Source organism: Schistocerca piceifrons, chromosome 5 (assembly GCF_021461385.2).
Source record: "Schistocerca piceifrons isolate TAMUIC-IGC-003096 chromosome 5, iqSchPice1.1, whole genome shotgun sequence".
NCBI lineage: Eukaryota > Metazoa > Arthropoda > Insecta > Orthoptera > Acrididae > Schistocerca > Schistocerca piceifrons.
The window spans coordinates 79,390,442-79,410,014 of record NC_060142.1 but is presented as its reverse complement, the minus strand read 5'-3'; the positions used below and the strand labels follow the sequence as shown (position 1 = coordinate 79,410,014).

The 19,573-nt window shown below is 44.6% G+C and overlaps 1 protein-coding gene across 1 annotated transcript in view; it reads left to right on the top strand.

Annotated features, from left to right (window-relative positions):
• LOC124798751 (venom dipeptidyl peptidase 4-like) overlaps positions 1-19,573 on the top strand; it is a 329,107-nt gene that overhangs the window by 159,684 nt on the left and 149,850 nt on the right. The window contains exon 10 of the mRNA XM_047262278.1: positions 8,161-8,270. Within this exon, the coding sequence (XP_047118234.1) occupies positions 8,161-8,270 (110 nt within the window). The remainder of the gene's footprint in view (positions 1-8,160; positions 8,271-19,573) is intronic.

The window sequence follows — 19,573 nt, the reverse complement described above, 5'->3', positions numbered from 1 at the left end:
GGAGGGTGCCAGGCTGAGATTCATTGGGAGAGTCGTTAGAAAATGTAGTCCATCAACAAAGGAGGTGGCTTACAAAACACTCGTTCGACCTATACTTGAGTATTGCTCATCAGTGTGGGATCCGTACCAGGTCGGGTTGACAGAGGAGATAGAGAATATCCAAAGAAGAGCGGCGCGTTTCGTCACAGGGTTATTTGGTAAGCGTGATAGCGTTACGGAGATGTTTAGCAAACTCAAGTGGCAGACTCTGCAAGAGAGGCGCTCTGCATCGCGGTGTAGCTTGCCGTCCAGGTTTCGAGAGGGTGCGTTTCTGGATGAGGTATCGAATATATTGCTCCCCCCTACTTATACCCCCCCGAGGAGATCACGAATGTAAAATTAGAGAGATTCGTGCGCGCACGGAGGCTTTCCGGCAGTCGTTCTTCCCGCGAACCATACGCGACTGGAACAGGAAAGGGAGCTAATGACAGTGGGACGTAAAGTGCCCTCCGCCACAGACCGTTGGGTGGCTTGCGGAGTATAAATGTAGATGTAGATTACATACCGATACCATTACTTCTAAAACAGGGCTCGAGATGGCGCCCATGAGTGTCGAGAAGAGTCTGAAAGCGCAGGACTGCATTCTGCACAGCAGAACGAAGCATGTGCGTAGGTATGCTGGCTATCTTTCTTGTTACGCTGCGCTTCAGATCAACACATGTGTGAATGTTCCCCTGCTAAACCCTGTCGTTCAGGTAGCCCCACAACCAGAAATCGCAGGGAGTGAGATCTGCTGATGCAGCCGACTAAGCATTTGGAAACGATAGGCTGGTAGTTCGACCGATTCAAAATGTGTTTCGGAGAAGCAGATGAATTCGCGAGCGATATGCGGTGGTGCCCCATCTTGCACGAAAACTGTTGAGTTCAATGCGTCTCTCTTCTGTAGAGCGTGTATGACCCGCTGGCGAAGCTTATAGCAGTAACGCTGGCCAGTCACACTGCACGTATTTGGTCCTTCAAAGCCAACCTGTTCAAAAAACAATGGGCCAATGATGAACGTAACCGTGAAGGCACACCATACGGTAGAACCTCACAGAAAAATGAGCTTCGTCTGTCCATTGGATGGTTCAGGACCAGCCCTCGTCAACATCAATCCTTGCGAGAAAGTGGAGTGCAATGTCAACACGTCGTTGTGTGTCCTGGAAGTGCAGCTGCAGAATGAGCGTTGTCTTGATAACAGAGCTTCTCCGATAATGCCCTGCTCCTTTTGTCCAAGCTCATGTTGGCATGTCAACAAGTGCACTGCTACTGATCAGGTGTGTGAGACTATGAATCACGGTGACTGATCACGGCACCTAGTGGCCATAGTTGGAACTGGACGGTGGCGCTGTAACGCATGGAAATCATGCACCCCAAACTCTGGACATTAATGCTAGCAAGACTGATACTCGTACGGTAATTAGTTTCCGTGTTATAACATGTTAAATAGGGAAAGTTTAATTATAACCACCCGGCAGACGTGGAACATTTCAGAGAACACTAGGAGAAGAGAGCGTATAAATTTTCTGATAGTGCTAAAGTATTAGGTGCAGATCTCAACTTAGCAGCTACATCGTGGGAGAGTCACACGATTAGGTAAGGAAATAGAGACAGGGAGTCGTGTGAAATCAATCTAAGTGCCTTATCCGAAAATCACCTTGAGCTATTAATCAGGGAACTCACTCGTGTGGCTAACATCTTAGATCTTCTCGTTACAAACAGACGGGAACTTTTCGTTCCAATTGTGGAGCATGGAATCAGCGGTAATAAGACCATTGTTGCATCAATGACTATGAGTCTCAATAGGAAGATATGTGTTTCTGCTTATAAAGTGCAAACAGGAACAGATTACATAATACCTGATCAGTCTCCATGTAACATTCATCTCTAAGACTGGTGTTTTTATGTATGCAAAGTTCAAGAGTGCTGTACTAAGCGCCATGACAGGTAAGTGCCAAGAAAAGTCATGACGGACGACTGGATTCGACATCTGTCGCATCAGGGGCACTCTGGAGCTCCCCACTGAGACAGTCTTTCGTTGTAAATACCATGATTTCTGCGAATCCTGTTGAAGTTGCACTTATGGCAAGTTTACTGGTACCTTCAAAGCTGGACCTGCCACGGGGAAGGAGTTCGTGACATTCTCACCGTGCCAAAGTGATGTCCGATGATCACTGATGTTGAAGTCGCTAAGGTGGTTGGCGACTGCTACAGGTACCAGTAGATGTCTTGACTTCAGTGTCAGTTGCTGCCGTTTAAGGAAATCTATATCGACAAGAATGGAAAGGGTTGGGTTGGCATTACTTTTTTTTTAACTGTTATTTGAGAAATGCCAGTCGTTTTAGTTAGTGGAGGTGCTGTATTACTCATTGATAGTAGCCATTGGAGTGGAGTTGGTCTAATAGTTCCAGTTATGGTTCGCATCGCCTGGTTTAGCTGTGTGCCAGCAAGGTTGGTATGGCAGCTATTGATCCAGACAGAAGAACAGTATTCTGCTGTTGAGTGTACGAGGGATTTTGTGCTAATTGTTAAAGTTTAGGCTTCTGAATCGGGTTAGTTCAAGTTCTCAGTTCTGCTACATATTTTTCCAGGTGTTGTTTGAAGGTGAGTGTTCTATCGAGAATGACACCAACCTACGTAGGTTGTTTATTACGCTTCAGAATGGTTCAAATGGCTCTGAGCTCTATAGGACTTAACATCTGAGGTCATCAGTCCCTTAGAACTTAGAACTACTTAAATCTAACTAACCTAAGAACATCACATGTTGTGGCTTGGCGAGACAGCCAAGCCACTATGAGGAAGCCGAAAGGCACGCGTTTAAGCTAACGCAGGCTGGCGTGAGGTCTGGAACAGGACAAGGTACTTAATATAGACAATAACATACGTAGCTGCTGGACTACTTAACTTTAATCCACAATTGGTGAACATCGCTCGTGACTGTACATGTTTTACAGCATCAATAGTAACTGGTAATGGCGCCTTGCTACGTCGTAGCAAATGACGTAGCTGAAAGCTATGCTAACTATCGTCTCGGCAAATGAGAGCGTAATTTGTCAGTAAACCATCGCTAGCAAAGTCGGCTGTACAACTGGGGCGAGTGCTAGGAAGTCTCTCTAGACCTGCCGTGTGGCGGCGCTCGGTCTGCAGTCACTGATAGTGGCGACACGCGGGTCCGACGTATACTAACGGACCGCGGCCGATTTAAAGGCTACCACCTAGCAAGTGTGGTGTCTGGCGGTGACACCACATCACACACATCCATGCCCGAGGCAGCATTCGAACCTGCGACTGTAGCAGCAGCGCGGTACCGGACTGAAGCGCCTAGAACCGCACGGCCACCGCGGCCGGCTATCAAGGTTCATTGTGAACTTATCATAATGGATAATAACAGTTTTTTGCTCATACCTGTTGTTTAGATGAAACGACGTGACTTCAGTTTTGTTTGGATTTCACTGGAGCGCCCATTGTTTTAAATATTCAGGTATTATTGGAAGGTCTTCTGTCAGTACAGTCATAAGTTTGGGCAAAGCTCGAAGTTTAGTTACCGATGGCAATGTCACCCGCATAAATAAATTTCTCAGACGTTGGTGGTATATCTGAGACGCATGTTGGTGAGGTCAAAAACAGTCTGAAACGTTTGTAAGGGTGTAGCAGGGTAGATTATGCAGAGATATAATTGTTAAGGGAAAAATGGATACGCTGAGCCACTTCCGAGTTAACTAGCGTTGAAGTTAGCCAATTAGGCTGTTGCGGGCGCAAATTCAAGCGGCCCGCCAGATACAACTACGTCAGTTGTTATAGCGTAGATGCCTGCGCGCGAGACTGCCCAGCCTTTGGCTGCTGTCCATCCCTACTACCACCACATGTCCAATCTGCGTACCGCTCTCTTGTTCGGTTTTAGGAAACTAAACGAAGAACACGTTTGGCGACGTCGTCTCTGGCGAGTTGGGTTGGCAGTCACTGAAACAAAAGCGGGTTTCTTCTTGGCGAGATCTATTTACGAAATTTCAATCACCAACTTTCTCTTACGAATGCGATAATATTTTGTTGAGACCCGCCTACGCAGGGAGAAATGATCATCATAATAAAATAAGAGAAATCAGAGGTCGAACGGAAAGATTTAGGTGTTCCTTTTTCCCACGCGCCATTAGAGAGTGGAATGGTAGAGAAGTAGTATGAAAATGGTTCGATGAACCCTCTGCTAGGCACTTACGTGTGTGTTGCAGAGTAACCATGTAGATGTAGATTGGCTAACTTCAGTGCTAGTTAACTCTGAAACGGCGCAACGTATGAAATTTGTTTCTTAACAGTTATTTCTCAACACAGCCTACCCTGCAACACTCTTACAAGCTTTTCAGGCACCCTGTGTACAACTATGTCGTCAAATCATATTCACCAAGTTTCAAGAAGGTGCATTAAGAAGTGAATTTAGGAACATACAGCCCAACCCATCCCACCAAGTTTCGCTCGCGTAGGGATCGTGAAACGAAGTTTGAACTATCTACAGCATAAACGGAGTCGGACGTCGTAGGCTTTCCTGGCGTAATAAATCTTGAAAGCCTCTTGCTGCCGGATCGTAAAATCAACTCGATCCGATATTTCGGCGAACCAACTGGTCGCCATCTTCAGGAGAGTGCTGCTTCTGCTGATGAGTCCCGCTGATAACTGACGCCAAGCTGGCAATCGACGTCCTATATAGGCCTCCGTACCGTACACAGCGCATGCGCCGCCCATCATAGTTGCTGCCGTTAAAGACTGGGAGGTGGCGGCAACGATATATCGCACTCAGGGACCATATTCGAACACTCGGACTGGCCGCACCGAAGAACGTTCTGTTTTGATGCGAGATAGTACAGGATTCCACGGCCTGCTAAGAGGAAACCCATTGTCTCTGTTCATTAAATTATCCGCCAACCTAATTTCAATTGCTTCTTTGTATACACTGTTCCAAAAACCAGAAGTGTTGGCAACTATCACAAATTCTTCAAATTTCATACCGTGTCCCTCATTTAAGCAGTGTTCTGCTACTGCCGATGCCGGCCGCTGTGGCCGCGCGGTTCCAGGCACTTCAGTCTGGAACCGCGCGACCGCTACGGTCGCAGGTTCGAATCCTTCTTCGAGCATGGATGTGTGTGATGTCCTTAGGTTAGTTGGGTTTAAGTTGTTCTAAAATCTAGGGGACTGATGATCTCAGACGTTAAGTCCCATAGTGCTCAGAGCCATTTGAACCGTCTACTGCCGATTTTTCCTGCTGTTGTAGCTTCGTATGACGTCGATGTTCCACATACCTGTCATGAACTATGCGAATCGAACGGCCGATGTAAGCCTTCCCATATTGGCACGTAATTTTGTATGCACCGGGTTTCCTAAGCCGCAAATCGTCTTTCACAGAGCCGAGTAGTAACCTGATCTTAGATGGTGGACGGAACACACTTTTAATGTTAAAATTCCTTAAAATGTTTCCTATCTTAAACAATATGCCCCCAGCGTAAGGGATAAAGGCCACCGATCTACGCTCCTCTTCATGCACCTCCAGTGATGGTCCAAACTCCATAGCCCGACGGATTTGCTTCTCAGTGTATCCATTTTCCTTAAAGCAGCCTTCAAATGCGCAAGTTCTTGTGTTAAGCTGCCCGCATCGGAAACGGCATATGCTCTTCGTACCAAAGTCCTAAGGAGGCCACTGCATTGGTGTGATGGATGACAACTCTTAGAATGCAGATACCGATCTGTGTGCGTCGGCTTTCGGTGAACACTATGTCCCAAAGTACCATCAGGTTTTTTATAAACCATGACATCTAAAAATGGGAGCATCCCATTACTTTCAACCTTCATGGTGATTTTAATGCGGTGATGAAGACAGTTGAAGTGGTCCAAAAATCTATTAAGAGTATCACGTCCATGTTTCAGACGGAAAGAGAATCATCCACATGTCTCCAGAAGCACGTTGGTTGCAAAGCCGAAGTCCTAAGTGCCATATCCTCGAAGTCCTCCATAAATAAATTGCCTCTATGGGTGATAAAGGACTACCCATAGCCACTCCGTGATTCTGTTCAAAAACGTTGCCGGAAATAAAAAGTGCTTGGATGTCAGCACATGACGACAAAGCTTCACCAACTCTTCATACATTTTTTCACTAAAACCAAGGAACTCTTCCAAAGGGACTCGTGTAAACAGAGATACCACATCAAAACTCACTAATACATCTGAAGGGCTCAGCGTCAGTGATTTCAGTCGTGGAATAAAATGGAGACATATGGATGATTCCTTTTTCGTCTGGCCACATGGACGTGACGCTCTTAATAGATTTTTGGACCACTTCAACTGTCTTCATCCCCGCATTAAATTTACCATGGAGGTTGAAAGTAATGGGATGCTTCCATTTTTAGATGTTACGGTTTATAAAAAACCTGATGGTACTTTGGGATTTAGTGTTCACCGAAAGCCGACGCACACGGATCGGTATCTGCATTCTAAGAGTTGTCATCCACCATACCAACGCAGTGGCGTCCTTAGGACCTTGGTACGCAGAGCATATGCCGTTTCCGACTCGTGCAGCTTAACACAAGAACTTGCGCATTTGAAGGCTGTTGTACGGAAAATGGATACTCTGAGAAGCAGATTCGTCGGGCTATGGAGTTTGGACCATGACTGGAACATATATCGGTAGCCTTTATCCCTTATGCTGGGGCGTATTGTTTAAGGTAGGAAGAATTTTAAGGAATTTTAACATTAAGAGTGTGTTCCGTCCACTTTCTAAGATTAGGGCACCACTCAGCTCTGTGAAAGATGATATGGGGTCCAGGAAACCCGGTGTGTACAAAATTCCGTGTCAATATGGGAAGGCTAACATCGGCCGTTCGATTCGCACAGATCATGACATGTGTGTGGAACATCGCCATCATACGAGGTTACAACAGTCGGAAAAATCGGCAGTAGCAGAACACTGCTTAAATGAGGGACAAGGTATAAAATTTGAAGAAACTGTGATAGTTGCCAACACTTCCGGTTTTTGGAAGAGTGTCTATAAAGAAGCAAATGAAATTAGATTGGCAGATAATTTAATTAACAGAGACAATGGGTTTCCTCTTAGCAGGTCGTGGAATCCTGTACTATTCCGCATCGAACGTTCTTCGGTGTGGCCAGTCCGAGTATTCGAATATCGTCCCTGAGTGCGATATATCGTTGCCGCCAGTGTTCTAGCAAGGGCGGGGCAACCTCTCAGTCTTGGAAGGCAGCAACTGTGATGGGCGGCGCATGCGCCGTGTACGGAACGGAGGCCTATACAGGACGTCGATTGGCAGCCTGGCGTTGTTTCTCCAGTGCCGTGTGCAGTGCTACGTTACATCGCCACCAACAGTGTTGCCAGTGTCACTCATCTGTGTTCCCGCTGTGGTGTTTCTTAGTTTTCGCTTTGGTCTCCGCATGTGTGTGTGTGTGGCTCTCATCTATGTTTTTTAATCAACCTTTTCTACTCATCTTTTTTTTTATAGTTTATTCACCCATTTTTACCATTCTCGTTTATGTATTCTTTTCTTGAGTGCTTATGTTTTTTGTATCTCTCTTGGCTGAAGAGCGGCATATTGTGCCACTGCCAGCCCGCTCCATAATGGGTAGTGAAATAACAATAAAGGGAAAAAAAGCTTGGCGTCAGTTATCAGTGGGACTCATCAGCAGAAGCAGCATTTTCCTCAAGATGGCGACCAGTTGGATCGCCGAAATGCCGAATCGAGTTGATGTTACGATCCGGCAGCAAACCCAAAGTGATTTTCATGAACAGAATTTTTTAAGCATTCACCCATCCCATGTTCCATACATAGATGGAATGGGAAAAATTCTGTTGAGAATAGGACGTATCCTCTGCCATGCACTTCACTTTGGTCTGCATATTATTAGATGTAGATGTGTTAAAAGCATTAAGACCGCCGCTCGCAAAGGAGTTGCCAATGTTAAGCGCTACCTGACCAGTTGAGCATGAATAATTTCTGCACGTGATATTCATCTGTGTTTTAACAGACATGCTCTACATTTGACTGGTTTAAAGCATAAGTAACATCTATCTGCCTTTGTAGTAATGCTCATAAATGAGTTCTACGTAGCAATTTATGTCTATTGCACAACACAGCAGGATTGATGTTCCAGGCCGGCACGCCGATGCCCACCGTAGCACTGAAGGTGGCGAGTCTGCCGTCTGAAGATTGCCGCTGCCTGAGCATTCAACAGCTGCTGGCTCCAGTCGACGTCGTCAGTGAGTAAGTGAAACTGCTGTGTTCGTTAAGTATCCTGTCAGCACATATACTAATATGCCACGACACTACACATATTGGTCGGCCATTGTGGCTGAGAGTTTCTAGGCGCTTCAGTCCAGAACCGCGTGACTGCTACGATCGCAGGTGCGAATCCTGCTTCGGTCTTGGATGTGTGTGATGTCCTTAGGTTGGTTAGGTTTAAGTAGTCCTAAGTAACTGATGACCTCCGATGTTAAGCCCATAGTGCTCAAAATCATTTGAGTACACATATTGTGACCACTAGACGCTGCGAATTAGCTGTAATGCTGTGAATTAATTTTTGGAAGGAAGGAGTTTGGTCGAGACATTTTATTCACTGCAGTCCTTTCCGTTGAGAACTGTCCCGAGTGTCTGGTAGACACTGTATTAAGGAGCATGTCAAAATGGACCTACTGAATAATATTCAATGGTTAAAGTTGAAAAAGTTGACAGGGCCAGTTGTATGGATCAACTTCCAAAGCACTGTGTTGTGTCGTATCAAGTTAGGAGACAAAATACTGCAGAGAGCTTTGCATTTTTATGCAGAGCGTTTAACTCTACGGACCTCTCGTGTGAAGTAGGCTTTGCGTCGGAACCGTGTTTTTTGTTACAGACCGTTGTGTTCCACACACAATCTTGAAAAGAAGTAACAACCATACCAGTTATAGAGTGAGGCACCCAATGTGTGTGTCATTATGAATAAAAGTATCTTGCTTCTAACGGATACTTTTGTGCGTTGCCACGTTTTGTGCAAGTTACGTAGTGCTAAAATTTCCCGGATACCCGCGAGAAAGACTTATGTAGTAGCCCCTGTTTCCTGTCAGCTAATTTCAATAATTGCTGAGGGTTACACAATTCTTGGTAAATTAGCATTAATCGCATTGCGAAGGTTGACAACATTACAGAGAGGAAAAGCCGAAGATAGAGAACATTTCTTCTAGGAGTGCTAGTCGCGCAGGTTACGCAGACACACAAAGTTGTTGCAAAGTAGGAGATGAGGTAGTGGCAGAAGTGAAGCTGTCAGGACGGGATAGTTGTGCACAGATGGCTCGGATGGTAGAGAACTTGCCTGCGAAGTGTTGGACTTCTGAGGAACTTTGCCAGAAATAAAAGTCGTAGGTGTGGGAGCTTCAGATGGCCAATGGTTTAGAAATAACAGCATTTTTGGAGTGGGTCGTGTGACCATAAGCCATTTACGTTACCTCAGTTACCAGGCTGTGGGTGGCGCAGTGAAAAGAGTACAGAACGGTAATTCGAAGGTCGTGAAATCGAGTCTATAGGGGGGAGCATTTTATTTGCTACTTCTGAGTTATTCACATTGCAAATAAAACGAAATAATGATCAATACATTTTAGCTGTTATGATAAAACCCTATCTGGAAGAGAACAAATTTCTTCTGTTAACTGACTCGTGTGAAGAATGAACAAGTCCACAATTCCATGACGCGATTCTTCAAGATGAAGAAGGATTAAAGTAGCCGCCAGAAACACACCGCTAGTCAAAACTTGTGATTTACTATTATCGTCAGCTAAATAATTTGATCAAAAAGATTCAAAATTTGTCTCGCTGAATGAGAAAAAGAAATCGCATCCTGAGAAGATTGCAACAAAATATATTTCATTGAACATCACAAGTTATGTTCACCAATAACGGCACAATAATGCGTTACGTGTGGTTTACTGTCAAACTGTGCGATGAGAGAGAACCCTTTATAAATGTAAACCAAATTTGTTTTGTACGGAATCTTTAAAACAACTATCCATATTAATATTGTGGTGTTTACAATGTGTACAAGATGCCGAGAAAATTACTGCTTACCCTGTTTTTACGATAAATATCACCCCAGTACTTGTAAATCATCAACTGTAAAATAAAGTCTAAGACAAAAAAAGAAAACGAAAACAACGACGCACCACGAAGGAAGTATCCAAAAAAAAAAAAAAAGGTTCAAATGGCTCTGAGCACTATGGGACTTAACTTCTGAGGTCATCAGTCCCCTAGAACTTAGAACTACTGAAACATAACTAACCTAAGGACATCACACACATCCATGCCCGAGGCAGGATTCGAACCTGCTAACGTAGCGGTCGCGCGGTTCCAGACTGTAGCGCCTAGAACCGCTCCACCCTGGCCGGCGGAAGTATCCGAATTGGACGGAAATCAGTAAAGTTGATTTAATGTGGGAGCAAATAAATGAGTGCAACTGCAGAAAAATTGGGTCATTTATTCAAGAGAAGGAGTTTCACAAATTGATCATATCAGTAACGTGCTGGTTCACCTCTGGTCCTTATGCCAGATGTTGTACGGCTTGACACTGATTCTGCCAAACTGTGCCCAATTGGCGAGTTGAATCGTCAGTCCTGAGCTGGTTGGAGGGTCCTGCCCATAATGATCCAAATATTCTCACCTGTCTGGGCAAGGTACGGTTTGACACGCGCTAAGTCAAGCAGTAGCAACTCTCGAAGTGTATGGGCAGACATTATCTTGCTGAAATGTAAGCACAAAGCCCAGGATGGATTGTCAGGAGTGGCAACTAAATGGACCATTGAATATCGTCGGCGTACCGTTGTGCTGTACGGGTGCCACGGATGACAAATGAACGATCCTGTTATGGAAAGAATCGGCATCCGAGACCCTCACTCCTGGTTGTCGGGCTGTGGGGTGGATGACAGTCAGGTTGATATCCATCGCTGTCTGGAGCGTCTCCAGACACGTCTTCGCAGGTCATCGAGGCTCATTTCGAAGCAGGACTCAAATAATCACTGAAGACCTTCTTCTCCAGTCAATAAGGTTTCAGGCAGCCGACACGTCTGGAGATGTTCCAGACAGCCGTAGGATACCAACCTGACTGTCGCCTGCCATTCAGCCCAACAATCAGGAGTGATGGTCTGGGAAGTCATTTCTTTTCATGGGGCGACGCCTTTGGTTATCAACCGTGGCACCCATATGGAACAGAGATAAATAGACGATATTTTACCCCCCGTTTTATTGCCCTTCATGGCAAGCCGCCCAGGGCTTATATTTCAGCAAGAGTTGCTACTGCTTGCCTTTGTGCTTGCCGTATCCTACCTTGGCCAGCAAGGTCGCCGGATGTCTCCTCAATTGAGAACGTTTGGAGCATTGTGGGCAGGACCCTCCAACCAGCTAAGGATTTTGACGATCTAACGCGCCAGTTGGAAAGACTGTGCCATGATATCGCTCAGAAGACCATCCAGCACCTTTATCAATCAACTCCAAGCCAAATATCTGTCTGCATAAGGCTCAGAGGTGGACAAACGAGTTATTGACTAGCTCAAGTTGTGAAGCACTTTCATTTGAAAAAAATATCCACTTTTTTGAAAGTGTAATTATTTGCTTGCCATGTACATCACATCTGCTGACTTCTACCCCATTCAGATAGTTTCCTTGTGGTGCATCTTTTTTTGTTTTAGACTGTAATTGAAGTACCAAATTTCATTTATGAAGTTCTCATGTATGCTTTACCCTCCCTTCCTCTAAATTTATTTATAATCAGAAATTTTCCTTTGCGTTTCTTGTTTGTCTTTTACAAAAATATTAATAAATTATTAATTAATAATATTAAATATATGCAAGATTATTTCGGTTTATTTACAGGGTAAGTAACGTAAAAATTGAGAGTAAAAAAGCTGCTCCAAAGGGCCTCAAGCCCACAACCTCTGAATTACCATTCTGTACTCTTTCCACTGCTCCAACCGTTACCTCGGAAGTAGGTTAATGTAGATGACTCATGCCTCACCCGGCTCACGACAAAATGCAGTTATTTTCGTAACCTTTGGCCAACTGGAGTTCCCACTTGTGCTAGCGTAAGCTGGTGCCAGCACATCATGCGGCATAGAAGTTGCGAGAAGATCAACAGAGGCCAAAAACAGACTCGCAGGAAACGCGCTACCAACGCCCTCTCGGCCGCGGACCAGAGGGACAGTTAGTTCGAGTCTGTCGCACCAATTTAGTTCGTGTCATCAGTCGCACCCCAGAGGGAATCGCAGTAGCAGTTAGCTCCGCTGTATCGCCTCACGAGGTAGCCGCACAGCCCAAGGCACCTTGTCACAGTCTGGGCGGCTCCCCCTGTCGGGGGTTCGAGTTCTCCCTCAGGCATGGGTGTGTGTGTTGTCCTTAGCATAAGTTAGATTAAGCAGTGCCGATGACCTCAGCAGCTTGGTCCCATAAGACGTCAGCACAAATTTCCAAAAAAAAAAAAAAAAAATGCTCCGCCGCTAACTCAGAGACAGGCAGCACATAACAATCGTAATTGTGAACATCTTTGTACTCCACTCGCAGTGAGGCTAACATGGACTATACAGCTATACAGAAGAGCTTATACCACAACGTATATCTTGAGCTATGTAAACTTTCCGATCTTATGAATAAAGAACCCAGTTAATCTATGCGTGCAGTTTGTGTTATAGAAAGAGGATAGTGGCCACCAAACAGCATCTTCTCCTTGCTTCCCATGGTACAGCTCTACAGAGACAACTAGATGACATAAAATCACTTCCGTCACTTTGGTTTCTGGCCAAGTCCTGTATACACTATAAAATCGGCGATGACGAGTAGGTTGGGTCCCCTTGTAAGTTCCACGGGGAGGGACCTAGTGCGTATACCTACTGGCCAGTCGGGGCCTCAAACTGGCGATTGCTACTGGCAGGTCCCTGTGACGACATCATCCAGCACAGCCTCATAGTCCTGGTAGGCCTGCAAGACTACGAACTGTTTCATTACAAAAATGTCCAGCAGATGCAGTCGGCTGCGCCACACTTGTTGTGCATATGCGCCACCATTTGTCACACATCCTAAAACACCGCTGCCAATGTCGGTGTGGAAATTTGCCTTGCCGCTTGCTGCGCTGGTCAATGCGGTACAGCTGAGTTCGCTGTTTCAGCAAGCTTACCTCCCTCGCTACATTGCTTCAGCCTTGCTCAGGTGTTTCAGTGACGACATCCCGCACTCACCTGTTTTCAGCACTCGTGCAATACATCGCTCAGGCTCACACTACTGGTTGGTACACTACAATAGTGTGCTACTTGTCAGGAAGTGTGTGCAAAAAGTTTTTCAACGTTGTATGCACAGAAGCCTTAACGAACTAAAGCTTTTTATCGCTATAAAGCGTTTTATGGTATAATGCTGAGACACTGTTTGAAAACTAACATAGTTTGCCTTTATTTTGCACGTAATAATTTCAGTGTCACTAAGTGTTGATACGTAAATGCTGTTTACATTTTACGAATTAACATTTTTGAATAATTATTTCGGTTTTATCAATGAATAGTTGTTCTTATCGACTAAAATAAATAAATTTTTAGATAAAATATATTTCTTTTGCAAAAATATAATTTAAAACCTATATAAAAATATAATTGCGTAGGCTTCCGCGGCCAGAGTCAGTCGACATAAGTTTTCTGGGTTTGGTACTGCGTCGTAATGTAAAAACTACTGCTGCTATAGAAAAGCCAACGTTCGGCCACGATTGCAGCGGCCTTCTTCTGGGTCTAATGGTGCGTTCCAGCTACGCAGTGTCCTTTATATTTTGTTGTTAGTGTTCACTGCGCATGCCATAACGTCATAATTTTAAAAAGGTAGTTGGTTTATTGGTCACACTGGGGCACAGAGTATATCGTAAGCCTACACATACTGACAGGTATCTGCACGCCCAATCCTACCACCACCCAGCGCACTAGAACTCTGTCATCCGCTCTTTGGCAATCCGTGCTCAGCACCTAAGTGATGCTCGAAACATCACATCTGAGCTTAAAAGGTTACGGACAACGTTTGTAGCCAATGGCTACAACCATAAGTCAATAAACACAGACTTGTCGACCAACACAAGCAAGAGAGGTAAGCAGGAAATAGACAAACTGCAGCCAACAGTACACTTACCGTATGTGAAAAACGTCACTGACCGAATAGGCAAACACCTTCGCCGCGTTGGAGTGCAGCCTGTCCTCTATAGTGGTCGTAGGATCCAGGACGTGCTAGGCTCCACCAAGGACAAGGAGGATGCATTACACACTTCAGGCGTTTACAAGGTGGAATGCGAATGTGGAGAGGCATTCATCGGCGAGACTGGTGGGCCAATAGCAACGCGCATTCGGAAGCACGAGCGTTATATTCGTCTAGGGCAACACAACAAATCCGCAGTGGCAGAACACCACCATGACTGCAGAAAAGAAATAAAACTCAGCGAAGCCTGTGTGTTGGCCAAGCAGCCAATTATGACGGAACGCAAAATCAGAGAGGCCATCGAAATATTTAAACACTCTAACAACATGAACAGGGAGGATGGACTCAGGCTTGCCCCATCTTGGCTGCCAGCAATCAGAGCCCAACAGACCGCACTGTCAACACGAGGCACGGGCACTACCGGCGAGTTACTGCCGCCGCGCGGCCGACGTCCAGCAGTTGGTAAACAGCAGCCAACTTCTCATTCGACGGTGGCCAACAATCATGGCACATAACACAAGAGCTAATGGACAACAGAGGACACGTTCTCCCTCCACCGCAATAACCTATTAAAATAAAGTTCCCTCTCCTTCTTCCTTAAGTGACCAATAAACTAACTACCTTTTTAAAATTATGGCGTAATGGCATGCGCAGTGAACACTAACAACAAAATATAAAGGACACTGCATAGCTAGAACGCACCATTAGACCCAGAAGAAGGCCGCTGCAATCGTGGCCGAAACGTTGGCTTTTCTATAGCAGCAGTAGGTTATACATTATGATGCGGTACGAAACCCAGAAAACTTTTAAGTCGTCAATATATAAAAACATGAAATGACGTCGCCCAAGGATAGAAAAAACGGGAGTCCAAAGTTTTGGAAGTCCAGTCGCTGGTCAGCTCATGCTGATCTTTGTTAAACTGTCTACATTAGCATCAAGTATTGAAAAAGCGCCAGGTCAAAATGATATGATAGAAGACATCTTAAAATTATCTCAGTCCCAGAATAAATTTGTAGATGACGAGAAAGCTCACAGAAATACGAAAAGGCAAGAATAAATTAGAGAGGGCATTCATGAAGAAGCTGAAGAGCTCAAAGAAGAGGTATAAGGTCTTGTAAATAATTATAATGTAAACGAAGATAGTTCGGAGAACAGTACACCAGATGAAGAGGGAGGGAATGAAGAAGAAACCACTGAAAGTAGCAGTAATATTTTGTTTTAGGCTCCTAATGGCCTTTCCCTGTTCCAGAACATCTAATATTTGGCTTAATTAAAATAGGGAGTCAAGCATTTCAACCCGGCCTCTGTGACCGAGCGGTTCTAGGCGCTTCAGTTCGGAACCGCGCTGCTGCTGCGGTCGCAGGTTCGAATCCTGCCTCGGGCATGGATGTGTGTGATGTCCTTAGGTTAGTTAGGTTTAAGTAGTTCCAAGTCTAGGGAACTGATGGCCTCAGATGTTGAGTCCCATAGTGCTCAGAGCCATTTGAACCATCAAGCATTTCAAAACAAAGATGGACCATTTGTCTGCTATCAGATAAGGCGATAAGGATAAGACAAAATGAGCTAACCGATAGCGACGTCTGATTGCTTCTGTATCAGTCACCTAAACGGTGAGAAAGTCCTGAACACGTGGATGCCATACTACAGTTTGTACTATTTCTTCTGTAGGCTTTTAAGCACAGAAGAAAGTTTCAACAATACATCTCAATTTGTTACTACTTTTTCGAGCTTGATGGACACTTAGTCCGAAAGTTTACAACCATGACACCTCAGTGAAACATCAAGCTTGTTTTGAAAAATACGAAACTTTTCGAAGAAGTCCGATTTCCAATAGAAAATCTAATCATACTACAGCATTTAAAACAGAAAAGAAACGGAGGGATATTTTAAAAAGATCGCTAGACGCCATTACGTCTTTAGCTACACTAAATCTTCCATTCCGTGGGCACTTTGAGAGCATATTTTGGCAGAAAAAATGGAATTTTTCTGCAGCTGGTCAAAGTGTTATCTAAATATGAGGCTGTACCAATGGCACATCTGATCAAATGGTTCAAATGGCTCAGAGCACTATGGGACTTAACATCTATGGTCATTAGTCCCCTAGAACTTAGAACTACTTAAACCTAACTAACCTAAGGACATCACACAGCACCCGGTCATCACGAGGCAGAGAAAATTCCTTACCCCGCCGGGAATCGAACCCGGGAACCCGGGCGTGGGAAACGAGAACGCTACCGCACGACCACGAGCTGCGGACCACATCTGATCAGACTAAAACAGTCCACTCAGGAATAGTCGGGCAAAATATATACAAGTTATTTATCCCTCATTACGCAAAATTAATGTATCTCACTTATGCGAAAAAATTTTAAAGAAGTGTTTTTAAATGATATAAAAAATTCTATGTAGTTTTGTATCATCTTTGACAGCATGCCGGACATCTCGCTCACAGATCAAATCAGTGAATCATTCGTCACATGCACACACAAAACAAAAAAAACAAAAAAATAAAAGAAGTTATTCCTGTGTTATTTACAGCAAACTGGGAAGAAAGTCGTTAGCATAAAGGAAGTTATTCAACAGTATGGTCTGGGTATAACAATGTGGCGAGGACAAGGATACGACAGTGCTTCTACGATGGGTGTAGTTCAACCAAGATACGTGAACGTAATCCTAAGGCATGTTTGTACCCAGTGCAAACCATTCAGTCTGTGCGGATTACATAACAGTTGCATTATGTGTAACTTTTTTTGGAATCTTATAAAGTATGCACGTGTTTTACTCAATTTCTACCCACAGACATTCATGTACACGATGGAGAGCTCGCTGCCAAGGTGTTAAACATGTGTTTCAGTGGTTTAAGAAGGTTATCTATGCCACTGAAGAACTGTCTGATTCTTCGGAAAGCATAGAAACCAGAAGAACTGCTCAACTCTGTTGTCTGCATTATTTGATTTCTCGCTTTTGTGTGTTTTTTCGTGTGTAGGGAAAACTGTCTTAGAAGAAGTCAGCCATGTTCGAAAGTATTTACAAGTTAGGAATTTGCATTACTAAGACGAGAAGTGTTAAGACAAGAGAAATTATCTTCCTGATGAAGGACTTCGATGTAGAGAGGATACTTGTGACAAGATGGGGCATTCCTATGGAAACATAGAAATATGAAGAAGAAGAAAACAATGCCTGGAGAGAAGGCTACAGATGAGGCGTTGATTTTGTGCCAGGAACTGAGAAGGTCAACGTTAAGAGCGCATCGACAGGTTTTCACAAGAAACCGATACACGCTATAAAACCATGGAGCGTATAGCAGAAGTTTTTGCTGTTATACAGCCCAGAAATCTACTTAAAACCTCAGAAAAGCAACTTCCCACGATTGTAAAAAGTTTAGTTGACAATTAAGATGAGATTTCCAGATGGCATCCTTGCAGGACTCTGTGCAGGCCAGTCCATTACGGGGATGTTATTGTCGTGTAACCACTCCGCCACAGGCCGTGCATTATGAACATGTGCTCGTTCGTGTTGAAAGATGAAATCACTATCCCCGAATTACTCTTCAACGGTGGGAAGCAAGAAGATGCTTAAAGCATCAATTTACGCCTGTGCTGTGATAGTGCGACGCAAAACAACAAGGGGTGCTAGCCCCCTCCATGAAAGAGACGACCACCGCCTCCGAATTTTACTGTTGCCACTAGACACACTGGCAGATGACATTCACCGGGCATTCTCCATACCCACACACAGCCATCGGATCGCCACACTGTGTACCGTGATTCGTCATTCCACACAACGTTTTTACACTGTTCAGTAGTCCAACGTTTACGTTCCTTTCACCAAGCGAGGCGTCTTTTGGCGTTTACCGATCTGATGTGTGGCTTTTGAGCAGCCGCTCGATCATGAAATCCTTCTCACCTCCCGCCTAACTGTCATAGTACTTGCAGTGGATCCTGATGCAGTTTGGAATTCCTGTGTGATGGTCTGGATAGATGTCTGCCTATTACACATTACGACCCTCTTCAACTGTCGATGGTCTCTGTCAGTCGAGGTCGGCCTATACGCTTTTGTGGTACGTGTTCCTTCTCGTTTCCACTTCACAATCACATCGGAAATAGTGGTGCTAGGGATGTTTAGAAGAGGGGAAATCTCACGTACATATGTATGACACAAGTGACACCCAATCACCTGACCACGTTCGAACTCCGTGAGTTCCGCGGAACGCCCCATTCTGCTCTCTCACGATGTCTGATGACTACTGAGGTCGCTGATATGGAGTACCTGGCAGTAGGTGGCAGCACAATGCACCTAATATGAAAAACGTATGTTTTTGTGGGTGTCCGCATACTTTTGATCAAATGATGTAATGGCAAGCAGTCGAAGTTCCAAAAAGAGAATCTCTTAAATTGCTCACCATTAAGATTCTTACATTTCGTAGCTGAATACGAATTTTCTGAATCTGCTCCCAATCTCATTTTGGCGTTAAGATTTTTCTTAGATCTGTGTGTGAGAGAGGTGTTTTTCAAAACTCAAACTGTTTAAGAAATATCTTAGGTCCACTACGAGCCTCTAGTTGGGTACCTTAGTCAGTCGAAAATAGTGTAGCTACAGGTATCAATTTTGGTTACACAGTTTCAAGATTTGCAGCAAAAAAGTTAGAATGAAGAGATTCACGTTGAAGTCATCTATCACTAAGATGATAGTTGTTATTTGTGTTGCTCCATTGCCGGCCGCGGTGGTCTCGCGGTTCTAGGCGCGCAGTCCGGAACCGTGGGACTGCTACGGTCGCAGGTTCGAATCCTGCCTCGGGCATGGATGTGTGTGATGTCCTTAGGTTAGTTAGGTTTAAGTAGTTCTAAGTTCTAGGGGACTAATGACCACAGCAGTTGAGTCCCATAGTGCTCAGAGCCATTTGAACCATTTGTTGCTCCATTAATAACCAGTCAAACTATGTTACTTACAAAAATGAGTGTTACTTATTTATCTCCATTCATAAAAACATTGCGTTTTGCTTAAGTTACTACATATGGTGAAGCGAAATTCGCGCACTCGGGCTTCGCAGCGCGACTCCTCACATGCCAGCGATAAAAAATGTCTCTCACAAAATTTCGTCCGGTGAGTACATCCAGCAGAAAAAGGACGTTAAGGAGTGACATTCTGGCAACACTGTAACCACATGTATTGCAACTATCTCTGTCAGCACGTAATGGTTGTACTGTGAGGTTTTGGTTAGCGTGCAGGAGGTCGAGAGTTCGATACTGGGTTGGGGCGCATTTTGTTATTTGCTAAATTCATTCTGACATTTTATTTTGTAATATACACCATTTCTTAAGTCACACGTA